The sequence below is a fragment of the Mustela erminea genome, chromosome 13 (genome assembly GCF_009829155.1).
Source record: "Mustela erminea isolate mMusErm1 chromosome 13, mMusErm1.Pri, whole genome shotgun sequence".
Taxonomy (NCBI): domain Eukaryota; kingdom Metazoa; phylum Chordata; class Mammalia; order Carnivora; family Mustelidae; genus Mustela; species Mustela erminea.
In genome coordinates this window covers 46,975,772-46,993,639 of record NC_045626.1, presented here as the reverse complement: position 1 = coordinate 46,993,639, position 17,868 = coordinate 46,975,772, and the positions used below count along the sequence as shown (strand labels likewise).

The 17,868-nt window shown below is 47.1% G+C and overlaps 1 protein-coding gene across 6 annotated transcripts in view; it reads left to right on the top strand.

The window, feature by feature from the left end:
• LAMA3 (laminin subunit alpha 3) overlaps nucleotides 1–17,868 on the top strand; it is a 264,586-nt gene that overhangs the window by 91,554 nt on the left and 155,164 nt on the right. For all 6 annotated transcript variants that reach the window (XR_004278281.1, XM_032311338.1, XM_032311337.1 and 3 more), the window contains 4 exons: nucleotides 4,270–4,360; nucleotides 6,847–6,978; nucleotides 8,325–8,387; nucleotides 15,782–15,916. Coding sequence is in view for 5 of the 6 variants with exons in the window: in XM_032311338.1 (XP_032167229.1) it covers nucleotides 4,270–4,360; nucleotides 6,847–6,978; nucleotides 8,325–8,387; nucleotides 15,782–15,916 (421 nt within the window). In the remaining variant the exon portion in view is untranslated. The remainder of the gene's footprint in view (nucleotides 1–4,269; nucleotides 4,361–6,846; nucleotides 6,979–8,324; nucleotides 8,388–15,781; nucleotides 15,917–17,868) is intronic.

Below are 17,868 nucleotides of genomic sequence, written 5' to 3'. Positions count from 1 at the left end.
GATCTGAGAAATGCAAATTACAATTATGATGACTCACCATCAATTTCAGTGAGGAGGTGGAGCTGCCATACCTCTCATGCATTGTAGGTCAGAATGAAAAATGGTGCAACCACTCTGGGGAAAGGTCCGGCAATTTTTAAAAAAGAAAATTAACCATATACCTACCCCATGACTCACAAATTCCACTCTTAGGCATTTATCCATTAGAAATGGAAACACATCTACAAAAAATTTATGGCAGGTTTATGCACAATAGCCTCAAACTGGAAATTGCCTAGGTGTCCAATAACAGAATGCACAATGAGGCATAATTATACAATGGAATACCAGTGAGTAATCGTGAGCAACAAACTATCGATTCATGCAACAAATTGCAACGATTTTTTAAAAAGATTTTATTGATTTATTTGACAGCACAAGCAGGGGGAACTGCAGAGAGAGAGAAGCAGACTCCCTGCTGAGCAGGGAACCCAAAGCAGGATTCGATCCCGGGACTGTGAGATCATGACCTGAGCCAAAGGCAGACGCTTAACCAACTGAGCCACCCAGGCGCCCCAAAATGCAAGAATGTTAACAATATCATACTAAGTGAAAGGAGACTTACAGGAAAGAATACACATAGTATGACAGCCATTTAAATGAAATTCTGGAGCAGGGAAAACTAATCAGTAGTGGGAAAAATCAGAACTGTGGTTCACTCTGGGGAGTTGGTGATGGAGCAATTAAGTGGAAAGGGTCATGGAGAACTTTCTGAGGTGACGGTAGTGTCCTACCTCTAGATACGGGCTTGGATTTCACAGATGTATTCATTTGTCAACTCAGTGAATGCACAATTAAGAGTTTTATACTTTTATATAAATTTTATACCTAAAGAAAAGAAAACTAAATAAACATTGAACTCTAGTTAATTATATGCATGCTGAAGTTTTAGAGGACAGTGACTGTGATCTGCATTGTATTTTGAAATGCACAAAAAATAAGATGGATTAGTGGATAGAGGAATGAATATATGGATAATTATGTGATACAAATAAAATGTCAGTGATAAACTCTACCCAGGGCATGTAGAGATATTCACTGTAAAATTTGAATTCTTTTTTAATGAAATATTGGGGAGAAAGAGCAACAAAAGAAGGCAAGGAACACAACATTTGGGGGGTTGACTCCTTGATTTCTTTCATTTGATGAAAATATTGATGTTCTTATTCCAGTTGAAGATTAACCATATTGTTTCAGAGGATGCTTGAAAAATACTTTCTCTGCATTAAATAAATCGGAGTCTTTAGCTTCTTCTGTGAAGATATGACTTATGTTCTAAGTCTTGAGCCTACTCTAGCCGTTGTTCCTGATGTGCTGGTTGCAACTGTTTCTAAATTGTTTGTCTCCTCCACACACATCCACCCCATAAAGCTAAGAGATGAGATCAAGAACTAGAGCATGCATGGCCACATTCCCTCCTGTGCCAAATCCCTACAATAGGACAGAAACCATGGTAAACAAGCAAAATAGCCTCTCCTGGGAACTACGGTAGCATGGAAAGTAAGAAAAAGTGTCAGCATCAGACCAGGAGTTGCTGGAGATTCCAGAAAGATTCAAAAGAGAAACACATCCATGCAGGAGAGCATAGCTCCAATGGATGGAATGCTTTGGAAGTATTCTAAGAAACAACAGAAGAATTAACTGTGGGGCTGCGTTCAGACCTATGAGACCTTATTGGAGCATATAAAAGAAGACCTATACAGAGAGGCGTCGTGCATTTCCAGATTCAATATATAAATGTGCCATTTCTTCAAAGCCAACCTATAAATTCAGTGCAACTGTTACCAGAATTCCTACAGGATTTTTATTATGAAGATTGACAGAATGATTCTAAAGTTCTTATCAATAAAAGAATACGAGAGGATAGAAAAAAGATGAAGAGTTCTGGGGGAAATTTATCTTCCAAGATAGCAAAAACACTCTCTAGTAGAGAATCTAGAAACACATTCATGTAGATGTTTAAATTTGGTTTACAGTATAATTCGTGTTTCTTTTCTTTTCTTTTCTTTTCTTTTTTTTTAAAAGATTTTATTTATTTATTTGACGGACAGATCACAAGTAGGCAGGAGGCAGGCAGAGAGAGAGGAGGAAGCAGGCTCTCCGCTGAGCTGAGAGCTGGATGTGGGGCTCGATCCCAGGCCCCTGAGATCATGACCTGAGCCGAAGGCAGAGGCTTTAACCCACTGAGCCACCCAGGTGCCCCTGGCCCCTTTTTTTATGTTATTGATTTTATTTTTATTTCTTGGGTTTAGTATTTTAAGTGTTGGTTTGGGGTATGTGAAGTTTTAAATTAGGGTGACCAGTTCCCTAGGATGTGGTATTGGAGTAAAGACCTGAAAGAAGCCAGAGAATGAGTCAAGCGTCTGTCCAGGGGAGGGCATTCCAGGCAGAGGGGATGGTAGGCCAAAAGCCCTGGAAGGGAGCAGGGGGCTGTGTGGCTGGAGGGCAGTGAGCAGGGATAGACAGGTCAGAGAGGTCACAGAAGCCAGATCCTGTTGGCTTCAGAAGGAAAATCAGGTAGGGGGCTTCCCAGACAGTGTGGCCAGTGAGTAGGCTAATAGTCTCCATGTGCTTGGGCTTCACAGGAATGGAAGCCAGCAACAGTGTTGTAGATGGTGGACAAGGAATTGAGAGGAAAAGGGAGAATGGGGTTTACCTGAAAATGGAAAACATTTTAGAAAAGTTATGCTTGGAGGAATTAGATTATTGTCCATTTTCAGAGCCTGGGCTTTCTAGGTGAGCATTCTGTAGAAAGCCTCTCTATGTGGTGCTGAAGAAAGAGGTGGGGGTGGGGGTGGGGGTAGGCTTATCTCCTGCGTGGATTCCATCAGCACCCACCTCACTCCTTGGCTTGAGGTTTTCTCAGCTTGTGTGAAGCGTCAGGCAAATGCAAATTCAGGCACCTGTTTCTCCCAGTGAGTTGCTTCTCCAGCACCTCCATTATAGAAATATAGAACAACCACTGTCCTCAGGTCCTCCTTGGTCCAACCACGGCCATAGCATCGGTGGGTGAAGTGGTGTGTCGTTGCCCTCAGGGGAAGGCGAGGGTCCTAGAGAATACCCAGGATTTGGAGGTAGACTACAGGCATTATTCCATCATTGGTTGCTGTTCTTTGTGACTTAAAAATGGGGAAAATTTGGGAGCCTGGGTCAACCTGATGTCCTATTGTAAGTCACAGTGGCAAGCGGAAGAATTGAGAGGTTAATTGGCATTCGGTGGAAGGGAGGTGGACCATAGCTGTTTCTTATTTGCCCGAATGTTTACGCTTGTGAATGTTTAGTCAGAGAAGTGGCCAGTGCGGTTTTCGACCTCACCGCTAAAGTGAATTCAGATTTTAGCCCACAGGATAAGGAGTGGTAATAAATAAAAATCTGTAATTAATAAAACCATCTAAAATGGGGGAGAGGATTCAGAAAAGGGTCTTTGTTCTCCACTCTGATTCTACGCAGACTCTTTTCGGATCAAAGTGTTTGCTCTTTGTTTTTAACTTCCTATTGCCTCCCTTTGCATTAATGAGAGAACGCTGTCCTTCTAACTGTTTCCAAGTTAGGGAGCACAAGAGGCAGACTTGAGTTAGATCCATGGTGTGCAGTTCTTGGAAACTGGTGATGCACGTTGGGCAATTTGATTTGTGACAATTAACCATGAAATATAAAAACCCGCCTAGTATTGTACTTTAAAATGAGCTCTGAGCATGAGACTCTCACCTACATTTCCTTTCATATAACAGAAGTGTCTGGAACGGTTTCAGGACTAAAGCACAGATAAAATCAGGATGACAAGAAGATCTGTGTGTGTGATCTCTTCCAAAATCGGGGAAGATAAAAATACACACATGGCCCTTTATTCCCTGGGTTAAACCTAAGGGTGATTTGTTATCGACTCACTCCTTCTGATTGAAACTAGGAAGAATAGTGCTCTTGAGTTTTTTCTCACTGAAATGTCAGGTGCTTCCTGGGGCAAATTCTGTGGTAGAGAGGAAAACCCGAGCTGACTAGTTCATGGAACTGACCCTCATTTTCTCTTTCAGTGGGGGAAAAAAAAATCCAGAGTCACCTGTAAGCCAATGCCCTGTGGTAAATCTTGGAGACACAAAGTCGAGATAAACGCTTATATTTTTGACTTTGAAATTATAATCATATATGACAGAATGGTTTCACCAGATGAATAGCACAAGGTATGGCCTGTTCTGGTACTCTTCTTTCTAAATTTCTTTCATTTCTTTCTAGCATAACACAGCTGGTATAAACTGTGAAAACTGTGCTAAAGGTTATTACCGCCCTTATGGTGTTCCAGTCGACGCCCCCCACGGCTGCATCCGTAAGTTTCATTTTGACTTGGGGTGTCTTAGACTGTCTCTACTGTACTGTTTCGGAGTGGCCGTCGGGCTAAACTCTGATGGGCTGGTCTTTCCCTTTTTTCCCTCTTTCTTCACACTGTTGATTCTGCTCCTTCCAGCTGTGTGACGCCACGCAGCTACAAATCTCCCTGGGCTTCCGATTCCTTGTATTCAGATGGGAATGATAATGCAGGCACACTGTGAAGATAGTGTGATTTGATTCCAGACCACCGTGATAAAGCATTTCTTGCAATAAAGTGGGTCAACTGAAGGTTTCAGTTTCCCAGTGTGTATCAAAGTTATGTTGACACGATGCCATTGTCTAATAAATGGCATTATGTCTAAAAAAAGGTATGTACCGTAATTAAAAATATTTTGTGGCCAAAAAATGCTAGCCGCCCTCTGAGCTTTCAGCGAGCTGTCCTCACGGGCCACAGATCACCGTAACCAATATGATCATGGAGAAGGTGGAAATAGTGTGAGAGTTATCAAAATGTGACAGGGACACAAAGTGAGCAGATGCTGTTGGAAAAAGTGTGCTGATAGACTGGCTCAACGGAGGACTGCCACCAACCTTCAGTTTGTAAAAAAACATAATATCTGCGAAGCAGTATGGAAAAAGCACAGTAAAACGAGGTGTGCCTGCATATTCCGTAAGATGGAATGATATGCCATCAGAAGAACCTAGGAGGACATCAAGCTTTGGGCTTGTCACACACCAGCCCTCTAACAAATGATAGTTCCTCCATTTTCTGTTGTTTTCACATGTTTCTATGATCTCCAATAATTTCAGGTTTTTGTATTAGCATCCAGACAATATAGTAATTGTTTCACAAGGATTTGATAGTGGTCATGATATCTAAAACAGCTGTGATTTATTGGGTACTTCCTAGAGCCGTTAAGTGGTAGCTTCAGGTACAGGTCCAATCTGTCTGCCGACTTTGTGCCATATGGTATCCATGATACTGCAGAATGCCACTGGGTTTTCCCATGGAATTTAGGTCGTAGGTCAGACTATGGACTCTGCCCTGCATGTGTCATCTCTTTTATGCTCTCTGGCTGTCACCATTGGAAAACAGTTCAGACCTCTAGTTGGCTGCTGTGCCCACCGCCCCCCCCCCATTCACTCATCATGTCATTAACATCAGAGGGCATCCAAGTCCAAAGAATGTATGAATTCTGATTTGCCTCTCTGATGGGCATTTGTGTTTGTTCAAAGAGTGTTCCCGTTTGCCCTCCCTCTTCCACATCATCACGTGAGGTATGTCCATCACTTTTCTTGGACCCATGAAGAATAGGCCTTAGCAAAGGAGACCAGGACATCGCAAATGCATTGTGAATCCCTTCCCCGGAATCACTGTTCTCCGTGATTCTCGGCTCCCCATCACTGTTCTAGGTTCTTTCTTCATCACTGAAGTGGTCTCGCAGTCACAGTCTCACAAGGATGTTACAGGCAGAGCATAAAGAATCCACAGGACCTATCTGTCCTAAGCAAGTTAAGCAAAGGACACCAGATGAAGCCAGCCCTGGGGGAATGCTTGCTGCCCACAGCGCCTCCAACGTTCCAGTTCCTTACGGGGCATGTGCTTAGCTGGGTCCTGACAGTATTTTTTCTGTCCATGGTCAGGACTTGCCAGGTCAAGTGAAACTCCCAAGGGAGGAGTCAAGTTCATACCTCTCGAACCCCAAGTATGTCTGTCTGGAATGCAGACCTAATAGTCGTGTTGGTTGCACAACTGCCTTCAATAAGTCGTGTCACTGGAATCTAACATTTGGATTGTGGGTGTGTCAATAGACATGTCTGTGACAATGTCTAATGTCATGTCTAATGTCTAATGACATGTCTGTGTCAATAGACACAGTTGGCTTATGGCAGTGGAGGTGGGGGGTTGTGCTCCACAGACCTTCCAGGGGCTGCAGCACACCCCCTCCCCCGCCCCTCTGATTGGAGCCTGTGCAGACCTTGCCTCTGATGCACCAGCCACACAGCACTCAGTGTAATAAACTGTATTCTTTTTTTTTTTTTTTTTTTTTTTTTAAATTTTATTTATTTATTTGACAGAGACAGATCACAATTAGGCAGAGAGGCAGGCAGAGAGAGAGAGGAGGAAGCAGGCTCCCTGCTGAGCAGAGAGCCCGATGTGGGACTCGATCCCAGGACCCTGAGATCATGACCTGAGCCGAAGGCAGCGGCTTAACCCACTGAGCCACCCAGGCGCCCCAATAAACTGTATTCTTGAGAACTCAGCACAGGTGTCTTCTAAATAAGCTTATCTCTGAGGGTTCCTGGGGTTTGGTTGAGGCACCTGATTAAGCAGGTAGAAAGTGGAGAACAGGCTGTGCCCTTTCAAGAATAACCTGGGGCCGAGAGTGACGTAGTAAACACTGCGGGCGAGGTGCTGGGGACAGAGCTGCCTTCCTGAGCCCACTGGCCGGCTGAGCCTCTGAAAGCCAGCGTTTCCTGTAGCTTGCAGCTGTAACCCCGCACACGCGGATGACTGTGAGCCGGGCTCAGGCCGCTGCACTTGCAAGCCGAATTTCCAAGGAGACAACTGTGAGAAGTGTGCCGTTGGATACTATCGCTTCCCCTTCTGCCTGAGTAAGTAGCTGGGGCAGGTGGAGGGTCGTCCCTTCCGGGCACGTAGCCGGTGCGTTCACAGCTGGGGGCGCGGCGGGCAGGGTGGAGGCACCGCAGACACGGGGTGGGGCGAGCATGTAGGTTGTGTTCACGTGAAAGTGTTTGCAAAAGTTCAGAGCACATTTATTGGAGTACTTTCTGTAGTTTTATTTATGCCCAGTGATTACAGACACTACCATCCCAGTCGGTCAGAAAAGTCCCATCCTGGCAATTTCAACTCAACAGGATCCATGGGTGTGGTTTTTCTTCACAAAAGAACTTGGAAGAAGTGTCAAGGGTTCCAGATGTTCATGGGCACACACACAGTGGTGTGTCAGCGTTCTGGCCGGCTGGAGGATGTGTTGTCCCTTTCCCATGGTAACCCCAGCCAGGTGACCGCCATCTCCCACCTCCCCCACCGCCGTGATCAAAGGGAATGTCTCAGCATCTTGGAGAGAGAAAATATCTATCTGGTAGAAACACCACAGAACAGGAAACAGGAGATCATGAAATCAGCCCTGCAAATTGTAACGCGAGCCATGGTTCTTTTTGTTCCACTGAAGGGTGAAAACTGCACTTCTGTGTTAGGACAGAGAAACACTGTCTTGACCCTCCTCCGCACCCCGCTTGCCGCATTGGTTCTTGTATTCCCGGCTTTGCAGGGCAGTGAAAGCATAGTGTGGTGTGGGGACATGGGGAGAAGGACATATACGAATGGGGTGGCTCTATGTCCCGGCTCACACCTGCTGTCCCAGGAGAATCATTAAACTAGCTCCCACTTTCCACGTCTAGTAGCCTAGTCTGGATGATGAATTATATGATCATTTTATATTGAAAGAAGCCAATTTTTAAAGCAGCAGTATTCAGTAACACTGCATTTAGAATCTAATTATTAGATACAGGCTAAGCAGAAACAGCACTTGCCTTTTTAGTGACAAAAAGAAACCCCCCACAATTTTATGGCATACACCAAATTTTAGGGGGGAAAATTCAAAAAAATTTAAAAGAAAAAACCGTTCTCAATTTTACATTTAAAAAACCAATAAAGATGCTAAAGAAAACTAGCTTATCCCTGCTTAGATGGAGGCATAGCTATTGTGAGCACGAAATATCCATTTCTGTTCATTTAATATACAAATCAGAATGTCTGGCCAGTCTGGTTTCAGCTGCATACTCAGTACAGCAGTATTACCTGTCTCTAAATTAGGCTCCGCACGCTACTTTTCATGAAGTTAGAAGGGCTTCTTTCTGGTTTGTGCAGTTTAGTATTTTACTTGACTGTCTCCTTAATCTTTCTCTGTATTTTTTTTAAAAAACGACTTTTCTAGGAATTCCCATCTTCCCCATTTCTACTCCAAGTCCTGAAGATCCCATAGCTGGAGATATAAAAGGCAAGTGCTCTCTCTTTTGGTTTAACTTCAATGGAAGTGTTGTACTCTGTATTTTTTTTTTTTTCTATTCCTATGCCCGCTACTCTGCCCAGGTTCAAGTAGTCCTTACTGGAGCCTGGCAGGTGCCCTGCAGATGTCTCCCATCTCAGTTCCTTACCACCCATCATTCTCTATGCCAGTCTGTCTTTTGCAGGATGCTCCCTGATTAAGGAGACTAAACAGAGCTTGAATTGTATGTCTCTTGCTTGCTTGGAAACTTCCAGTGGCAGTCAGTTGCCTACTGCCTTGTTTGGGTCTACATATAGAGACCCTGAGAAAGAATTTGAGTCCACGCTATTGTTTCTGGAGATGATCCCAGAAGACATCAGTAAGGGAATGAGTCAGGGAGTGAAGGGAGCTGTTATGAAGATGCATTAGCAAGCTAGGTCCTCCTACAGAACCTGGAACTTCATCCCTCTAGACAACTCTAGGAGACAGCCTAGAACTCGCTCAGCATTATTCCAGCTGACAGGATAACCTCCGTTACTGCCACCAATGGAGGGCTGCTTCTGGGACTTGGTGTGCTGGGAGGCTGAGCAGCTCCTGCAACCAGATGGGTACCCCTGGGCAGGGAGTGGTGGAGATGTGCAGGGAGCAGCCCCTGGGTAAGAGAGGTGCATGCCAAGAGGGTGTGGGTGCTCTGCCCACCACATCAATCATTGTGCATCTGTTTTAGGATCCCCTGTTATGTGTCCAGCACCGTTCTGGCTGCTGGGGACAGTGAACAGAACAGGGAAAAATCTGCTCTCCTACGGGTTATATTCCAGTGGAGGGACTCATATAACAAAAATAATATACAAACAAAACAAATGAAATCTCTAATATGTTCGATTATGATATGCAGGGTTGTGTCCTGTACAAGGGGGCTACTTTTAAGGAGGGGGATAGCCTTTCTCATTGTAGACACAAACTAACGCATACGAGGAATATTCTAGGTCTTGAGGTTTGATTCTGGAGCTGGGGGCAGTGTCCTAGGTAAGCCCACAATAGCTCACACCGGTACACACCCACTCAGGAAGGCCCCTTGCTCCAGCATCTGGGCACACCACATGCACACAACCCATGATTGTGCCCCATCTGGACCATGCCCACCTCACCCACTGAGCTTGCTTCTCTGATGATTTCATGCTCCTCTCACCAGTGTGTGTGGGGGGGGTTAGTGCCAGGGGTGTGTGAGCACATGTGCCCCTCCTCCTAGTGTGTGCAGGGTATGGGTGGGCAGAGAGGGGGCACTTGGGACCAGACAAGAAGATGGTCTCTGGAGAGCCCTTTTCTGCTGCAGATTTCCATTTCTGCAATAATACAGCAGCTTGGGGCGTATGCTGCCGGTGGCCTTGGCCATGAGTGCTGTGTAGAATTTAAGTCCCGGAGAGAAGGGAGGGAATGTGAGGTTTACAGATTTCAATAGGGTCATCGGGGGCACCTCATTGAGGAGATAAGCAAGGACCTGAGGGGGTGAGGAGTGAGCTCTGCAGGTGTCTGGGGACACGCAGCAGCCAGAGCCAGGAAAGAGCCAGTGTGAAGTCCTTGGGACGCATGCTGGGGTGTTCACTGAACAAACAAGAGACCAGAGTGTGAAAGCAGAGGCCAGATGGCAGGCCCCTGTCAGCCCCTACGAAGACTTACCCTTCTACTCTCCATGAGAGAGGAGCCACGGACCGTTTGCACAGAGAAATGATATTGCATGAGGCGCTCTGTGGCTACTGTGTTGAAAACCAGTTGCAGGAGGAGAAAAGAGGAAGCAGGGAGATGCCCTGGAAAGCCATAGTGATAAGCTATAAGGGAGAGATGATGGCGGCTTGGACCCAGGAGGTGCTGGTGGAGGCGACAAGAAGCGGACAGAGTGTGGGTATAATCGGAAGCTAGAACCAACAGGACCTGCCAGGGGGTGGCTGGCCTGGAAGTGGGATATGAGAAGAAGAGAGGCCACTGGGTGACTCCAAGACTCTGAGCAAACAGGAGGAAGAGGTGCCATTTGTTGAGGCGGGAAAGGCTGCAGAAGACAAGTCAAGGCGGGGCTGGGAGAGGACAGGTGGGCGGGGGTGATGGGAATGGAGGGACCCTCTCTCCTGGCTGTTCCTTTTTTTTCTCTGTGAAAGAAGAATCAAGGTCAGGGCAGGCGGTGAGGTTGGGAAGGAAGCTGCCGGCTTGAGGAGATGGAAGGTATGCGTCATCCCAGGATGCAGGAGAGAGAATGGGCTTGGGAAATGTCCTAGGATTGGGGGGCACCCCAGAGGGCACTCCTCAAGCCAGGTAATGTGATCCAGCATACCTTCCGAATTTCTTTCCTGCTTGTGCCCTATGCACCCCAGCTCTTCGGACCAAACCACGGTGCCGTGTGTCGTACACCGAGTATTATCAAAGCCTTCACCAGACACTTGGTCCCTGGAGGAGGGCAGCCATGCTTCTCCTTCCGGCAGTACCCGCTACGGGTGGGGTCCTGTCCACAGTGGCCGTCTGCTAATGCTTCCTTAGTGTTTGTTCATTGACTAGAGTGGAACTCAGCCTTTAAGCCTTGATTACACCACACATTTTGGGTTTTCTTCCGCAAGAATGTTTTAGAACTCCCATTTACCGCCTGTTTCCAGTAATCCTTTTGTTACTCAATTCTTTTTTATCCCCAAGCAGACTGGCGGTGACGTTGGGGAAAAGAAATTTAATTGAACTTGAAGGGATGGTCTGACATCTGTTACAAAAATACAAGGGAAGCCTTAGAACACGGCCTCAAGGAAAAGAAGTTTCAAGGAACATAGTGAGATCTGTTTGGGAATTTGAATGCACAGATACTGTTTCAATTTGGTCTTTTATTATTGCATTTTAAAAACACCCACTTTGGGGCGCCTCTGTGGCTCAGTGGGTTAAGCTTCTGCCTTCAGCTCAGGTCATGATCTCAGAGTCCTGGGATCGAGCCCCTCATAGGGCTGTCTGCTCAGCCGGGATCCTGCTTCCACACCCCCAAACCCCCCCTCCCCCAGCCCCCCGCTTGCCTCTCTGCCTACTTGTGATCTCTGTCAAATAAATAAATAAATAAATAAATCTTTAAAAAAACAACAACAACAAAAAAAATCACAGCACTCACTTTGGGGCCTGACTCCCAGTGGTGAACATTAGAAGCCCAAACATCTTGGGGCACCTGGGTGGCTCAGCTGGTTGAAGATCTGACTTTTGGTTTCAGCTCAGGTCACGGTCTCAGAGTCCTGAGATCGAGCTCCACCTCGGGCTGCCTGCTCAGTGGGGAGTCTCCTTGAGATTTTCTCTCCCTCTGCTCCTCCTACTCATGCTCTCTCTCTCTCTCTCAAATTACATAAATACATCTTTAAAAAAAAAAGCTCAAACATCTTAACTGTCGGAAGATGCAGAACACTGGGTAATAGTGGGAACACCTCAACCTCTGAGAAGTTTAATTCATTAAGGTCCATTGGTGTTTCATGTTTCCACTTTTTCTAGTACAGTGGTTCTTTTTTTTTTTTTTTAAGGTTTTATTTATTTAACAGACAGAGATCACAAGTAGGCAGAGAGACAGGCAGAGAGAGAGAGAGGAGGAAGCAGGCTCCCCGCCGAGCAAAGAGCCCGATGCGGGGCTTGATCCCAGGACCCTGGGATCATGACCTGAGCCGAAGGCAGAGGCTTTAACCCACTGAGCCACCCAGGTGCCCCTCTAATAGAGTGGTTCTTAAACAGGGCTGTGTTTTAGAATCCTTTGCTTTTACGAAGTAGGACTTCCTCTGCAGCACCCCAGATCCTAATCTAGCTTTTCCAGGAAGAAGTCCAGGCTTATATTTTGAAAAGTTTTCCAGATGATTCTGATACATGTCTCTTGTTCAGAACCACTGCTCTCATTTACTAGAAATCCCACTTAGTGGCTGGCAAACCGTTTCCCCCAAATGGTCAGATGGTAAATACTTTTTGATATGTAGGCGAAGTTGCAAATACTTGATGTTGTTGTTGTATCAGGAAAGCGACAGTGGACAACATGTATGTGAAAGATCTTGGTTGTGTCCCTGTAAAACTTTTTTTTTTTTAAGATTTTATTTATTTATTTGACAGAGAGAGATCCCAAGTAGGCAGAAGCAGGCAGAGAAAAGGTGTGGGAAGCAGGCTTCCTGCTGAGCAGAGAGCCCAATGCAGGGCTTGATCCCAGGACCCTGAGACCATGACCTGAGCCGAAGGCAGAGGCTTAACCCACTGAGCCACCCAGGCACCCCACCTGTAAAACTTTCTTTACCAAAACAGGATGGATTTGGTTCTCAGGCCATCATTTTCAGATTGTGGGATTATATCAGAATTTCTGGGTTTAGGATTCTATACCCAGGCAATTTTATTTTACCAGGAGATTCCAAACACAGCCAAGACTGAGAACCACTTTACTGGATACTCCAGATGGTCAGTTCCTGATGGGTTGACTTGAAGCAGAAGAACAGAGCAGTTTTGCAGATCAGAATGTTTTCATTCTATTTCATGACCTTGGATATCATTAAGGTTTTCTGGGTCCAAGGGATCATTTATACCTACTTAAGATTTATTTCCAGGAAGCCAGTGTATCATCAAGTCTTCAAGGGCTCCTTTTGAAAAATGACAGCGTATGCAAAACACACTCTAGAGAGACACCAGCCTGCAGTGCAGATACCTGCCTCTGAGTTCAAACAAAGAATGGGGGACCAGCAAACAAAGGGGCATTTGCCCTAGGAGACTGAGGCCATGTGGGCATGATTATGTAAAGCTGCCCTGTGGCCTGAAGACATGGGTGCCTGGGAGATTTCTTGACAAATGTCATGAAAAGGGTTTGAGTCCCCCGGTCACTTTGTAATTAGCTACTTACCTTTGCCAGAGCTTTGAGGTCACTGTGGTTGGGGCTGGAGGACATGCTCACGATGGGAACTCAGAGATTGGGGTGAGAGCTGCTAAGATGTGCTTTCCTGGCTGTGTCTTTCCCTGGGCCCAGGCATGTCATCTTGGCAGGGTGGGCCAATCACTCTTGTCATGGAGACCTGTCAGATGAGGCTTAAAATGGGGACAGGCAAATTCTGCTATCTCCATTCGAAGACTCTGCGTGGATGCCCGTAAAATAGAACTCAAGGAATGGTGTTTACTGAAAAGAATGGAAGGTGTCCAAGAGTATATTTAGTATTTTCTTCCTTCATTATCCCGAGCACCTCCTCTGTACACACGCAGGGCACAGTCCTTGCTCCCTGGAAGGTTCCAGTCCTGGGGGAAGACACAGGAAGGTAAACCGTTACAACAGCAGGAGCTAATGCTACAGCTGAGTGAGAACACAAAGCTTGGGGAAGCCTGCAGGAGGGGCATCCTTATAGAATGAAGGGAGGGAGGCAGGCGGGAAGGAGGAAGGTAGGATCTGTGGGAGGGCTTCCTCAGAGCCGGAGAAGGAGGGGAGTTGTGGAGCCTGTTGGAGTTAGCTCGCCAGAGGGAGAGCTGAGGGAAGGCATGGGGACAGGAGCAGGGATGGCAGGAAGGTCACTGGGGCTGATTCAGGGATCGGGGGGAAAGTTCAGGGGGAAGAGAGGATTAGGGGGGATGGGAGCCGACAGCCTAGAAGATTTTGAAGGCTTACTATGTCATGCATGTCAAAGACATGGCCTGTGTCTTGAAGGCATTGTGTCACCTTTGAGGAATTTAAGCTTGAAAATGATATGAGAAGTTTGGTGGTTGAGAAAGATCACTCCTGATACCAGTATGGGGAGCAGACAGCCTGGTAAGGAGGCTCTCAACATAATCTAGGCAAATGAGGATGAAGCCCTGAACGGAGGCTCTGGAGCTCTGGAAACAGGAGAAGATTCCAGAGACTTTCCTGAGCTATAATCCCTATGACCTGATGATGAGGTGTGGGGAGCTGAGGGTCAGGGAGACGTGAGGGCAGCCTCCAGGTTCTGACTCTGTGGGATGATTTACTAGGTAAGGAAGAAGAAATGTTGAAAGGTGAATTTCAGAAACAACTTAAAAAAATGCTTAGGGGGGCGCCTGGGTGGCTCAGTGGGTTGGGCCTCTGCCTTCAGCTCGGGTCGTGATCTCAGGGTCCTGGGATCGAGCCCCACATCGGGCTCTCTGCTCAGTGGGGAGCCTGTTTCCCCTTCTCTCTCTGCCTGCCTCTCTGTCTGCTTGTGATCTCTCTCTGTCAAATAAATAAATAAAATCTTTAAAAAAAAAATGCTTAGGTACTAGATGCTTTCTTTTTTGTTTATAGGTGGTTGTAAATCAGGATTCTTTGGGCCTTGGAGCCAAAGTACATTACTGTATCAAGTATCTTACTGAGTTCCAGTGCTTGGTTTTAGTGCCCAGACTGTAACCGACAGTATGACTTTCCCTTCCCTGTGGACTCACATGGTGGTCTCAGAGTTCCTGGAGGGTGAGAATGGAAACCACAAAACCTGTCATGGCCTGGGCTCAGAAGTCACACCAGAGCACTTTCACTTCCTTCTATGTGCCAAAGCATAAGTCATGAGGACATTAAGTGATTTCAATAATCTACGTGTTGTGAAAGGGGAGCCTGGGTGGCTCAGTCAGTTAAGCATCTGACTGTTGATTTCAGTTCAGATCATGATCTCAGGGTCCTGGGATCAAGCCCCACATCAGGCTCACACTGAGCGTGGAGTCTGCTTGAGATTCTTTCTCTCTCCCTCTGCCTCTGCTCATGCTCTCTCTCTCAAAATAAATAAATAAAATCTTAAAAAGATACATAAAGTGAAAGACCAGCACAGCTAAGATAGAGAAGAAGAGAAGAAAAGAGGAAGCCTATTGGTGCAGATGGGTTGGGGAAGACCTTCCTAGGAGTTGACTCTGAGCTAAGAAATATAGGGAGAGGGAACAGCCAGAGCAAAGGTCCTGAGGCAAGTGTTGGTTGAAGGGATTGGAAGGAGCTTGGCTGCTGGGAATGCTTTGTGCCTAGAGGGTTAAGAGAGATGACCCAAGTGTGGCCCCCCAAATCCACGGCAGGCACATAGTAGGGTTAAATTTATGTTGGTTTCTTTTCTTCTAAAAAGTGGAGGTAGAAATACGTTAAATTCAAGATGGTCATTAGATAGGAATCTATTAAATTGAAGTTTTATTGCACAAGGCTCAGATTTGGAAAAAAACAAAAGCAAAGTGTTTCCCCAGAGGTAGGTGTTGAAAGATTGTAGCTGTTTTGCGAAGGAGTGCCCACCCTAAATGTTTCTTCATGGCATCTCTGACCTTTCCTTCACATTTGTTTATTACCCGTTCATCAGTAGTGTTCTAGGTCAAGAATGTCTAGAAGCCATAGGTAACTCTTTATGTTTCCAGGACAGAAACCCGAGGGAAGGCAGGAATTGAGAAAGGAAGGAGGCTGGAGGCCCCCCTCTGAGAAACCCTTTTCCTTGCAGGGTGTGACTGTGACTTGGAAGGCGTTCTCCCTGAAATATGTGATGCCTATGGAAGGTGCCTTTGCCGCCCTGGGGTCGAGGGCCGTCGGTGTGACGCCTGCCGCTTGGGTTTCTACTCATTCCCTATTTGCCAAGGTAAGGGTGCAGCACACAGCCCAGGGTTGGTCCGTCCCATGAGGTCAGTTAAGGGGGCAGCACACAGCCCAGTGATGGTCCATCCCGTGAGGTCAGCTCCCTGCTGAGGAGATGGAGAGGCACTTGCTGGCACAGCTGTGTAACCTGCAGGTTAGCAAGTGAGCCCCTGGCTTATAGATATAAGTGGCAGGTGACTGTCCCCCTACCTGGGTCATGTCACCTCCCTTCTTTTGTCTTTCCCATCCTATCCTTCCTCCTCCCCAGTGGTCAGTGTGTGGGCTCTGGAGCTGCTCAGGTACAAATCCTGACTCCGGAAGGGACGTGGTAGCTGAGTGTTTAGGAGGCTGCTGAGCAGTCGGGGAGAGGAGGCGGGCATGCCAGGGAGAGGGGCCAGCAAGCATGAAACCACAAACTTCTCCCCACCACGTGTTCTGTGTCCTAGCAAGAGTTTCCGAAGGGGACAGAGGGTAGGAAGAGGAGGTGTCTGACCCAGTCCCTAGAGCAAAAGAGGAAAGTCTTGAGTGTTGGGCGAACACTCAGTGAATGAATGAATGAATGAATGGGTTTGCCCAAGTGCTCTGCTGTCTCCCCACCCACTGCCCGCTGGCGTTCTTCCCCCAGCAGGGGAGGGAAGAGAAGAAGAGAGGATTATCAGTTGGGGCTCAAGGCCGGAACTGAACCCCTGCCCCCACCCCCGCCCCGGGTGTTATCAACAGACAGGGACTTGTACTCTGTCCTTAGATGCTCAGCCCCACTATTAGGGCTGGAGGGTGGCTCCAGGTGGGGCTTCCAAAGAGGCTCCTGATAGAGGGGCTGAGCCTTAAACCAAATTGCGGTAGGTAGCCCAGCTCCAGGACAGAAGGTCTGCCATCCTGCTGCCTTGAGAGCCATTGCTTGGTACCAGGAAAGCCAGATAGGGCTCAGCTGCAGAAATGCATAGTAGATGTGGGAAGGCAGCCTTCTCCTTACTCCCATCTTTTTGATCTTGTTTGAGTACTAATTATTTGCAAAACCAAGTTGGCATCTGGACATCCAGAACCCAGCCCCAGGAGAATATGGGAAGTACTATTTGGAGCTTGCCAGCCCCAGAGCACATTGGAGGCAGCAATCTGTCTTCAGCAATCTCATGCCCCAGGTCAGCCGCTGGAAAACCATGGAGGCAGGTGCAGGCAGGGCCCACCATCCCCACTCCCAGAGCTGGAGGCTGGAGTGGTGAAGCCCCAGGCTCATACTAGGTGTCCTTTGCGGCAAGTAGCTTACCCTGTCTGCTTCTTGGTTGCCTCGTAATTTTACAGGTTACAGATGCACTGACTGCGATGCTCTTAGAGCCCGGGAAGCACTCAGTTGTATGGAAGAGGAAACGCTTCCTCTTCCTCTTGGTCCCCCAGCACACCCCACTCACAGACCTCTATCCTCTGCCCCACTGTCTCAGCCTTTGCCCCTGGGAGTCACAGAAGCTCCTCCTCAACCAGAGAACTTCAGGATTAGCAGTTGGAATGCCCAGTGTGCTTCCAGTGGAAACATCCTTTTTCAGGTGATGCTCATGGTCACATCATGTGAATCATACTGGAGGCAAATTCTGTTCAACGGCCTCCAGGGTCTTGCGTGGCAACCTTGTCCTTGCTCCTGACATTGTTTCTGTGGAAATGTATCCCAGATCATGAAGTTGCACACACAAGTTGGGGATGATTACATTTCGATTTTAAGCTAGAGACCCCGTGTGAGAGGAGTCTGTGGGAGGCAGAGAGAGTGGAGACCCTCCATTGCAGACGTCCGCCAGGGCCCAAGCCCAGAGGAGCTGATGGTGGGAGAAGGCAAGGTGGTCGAAGATAAGGTCTTTTCACCAAAAGCAGGGGAAGGCTTGGGGAGCCAGGCTGTGTAGCTCACTCCCCTCCTGTAACAGGCAAGAATTTTCTCGCGGCTCATTGTTTTGTTGACGCTCCCCCAATTAT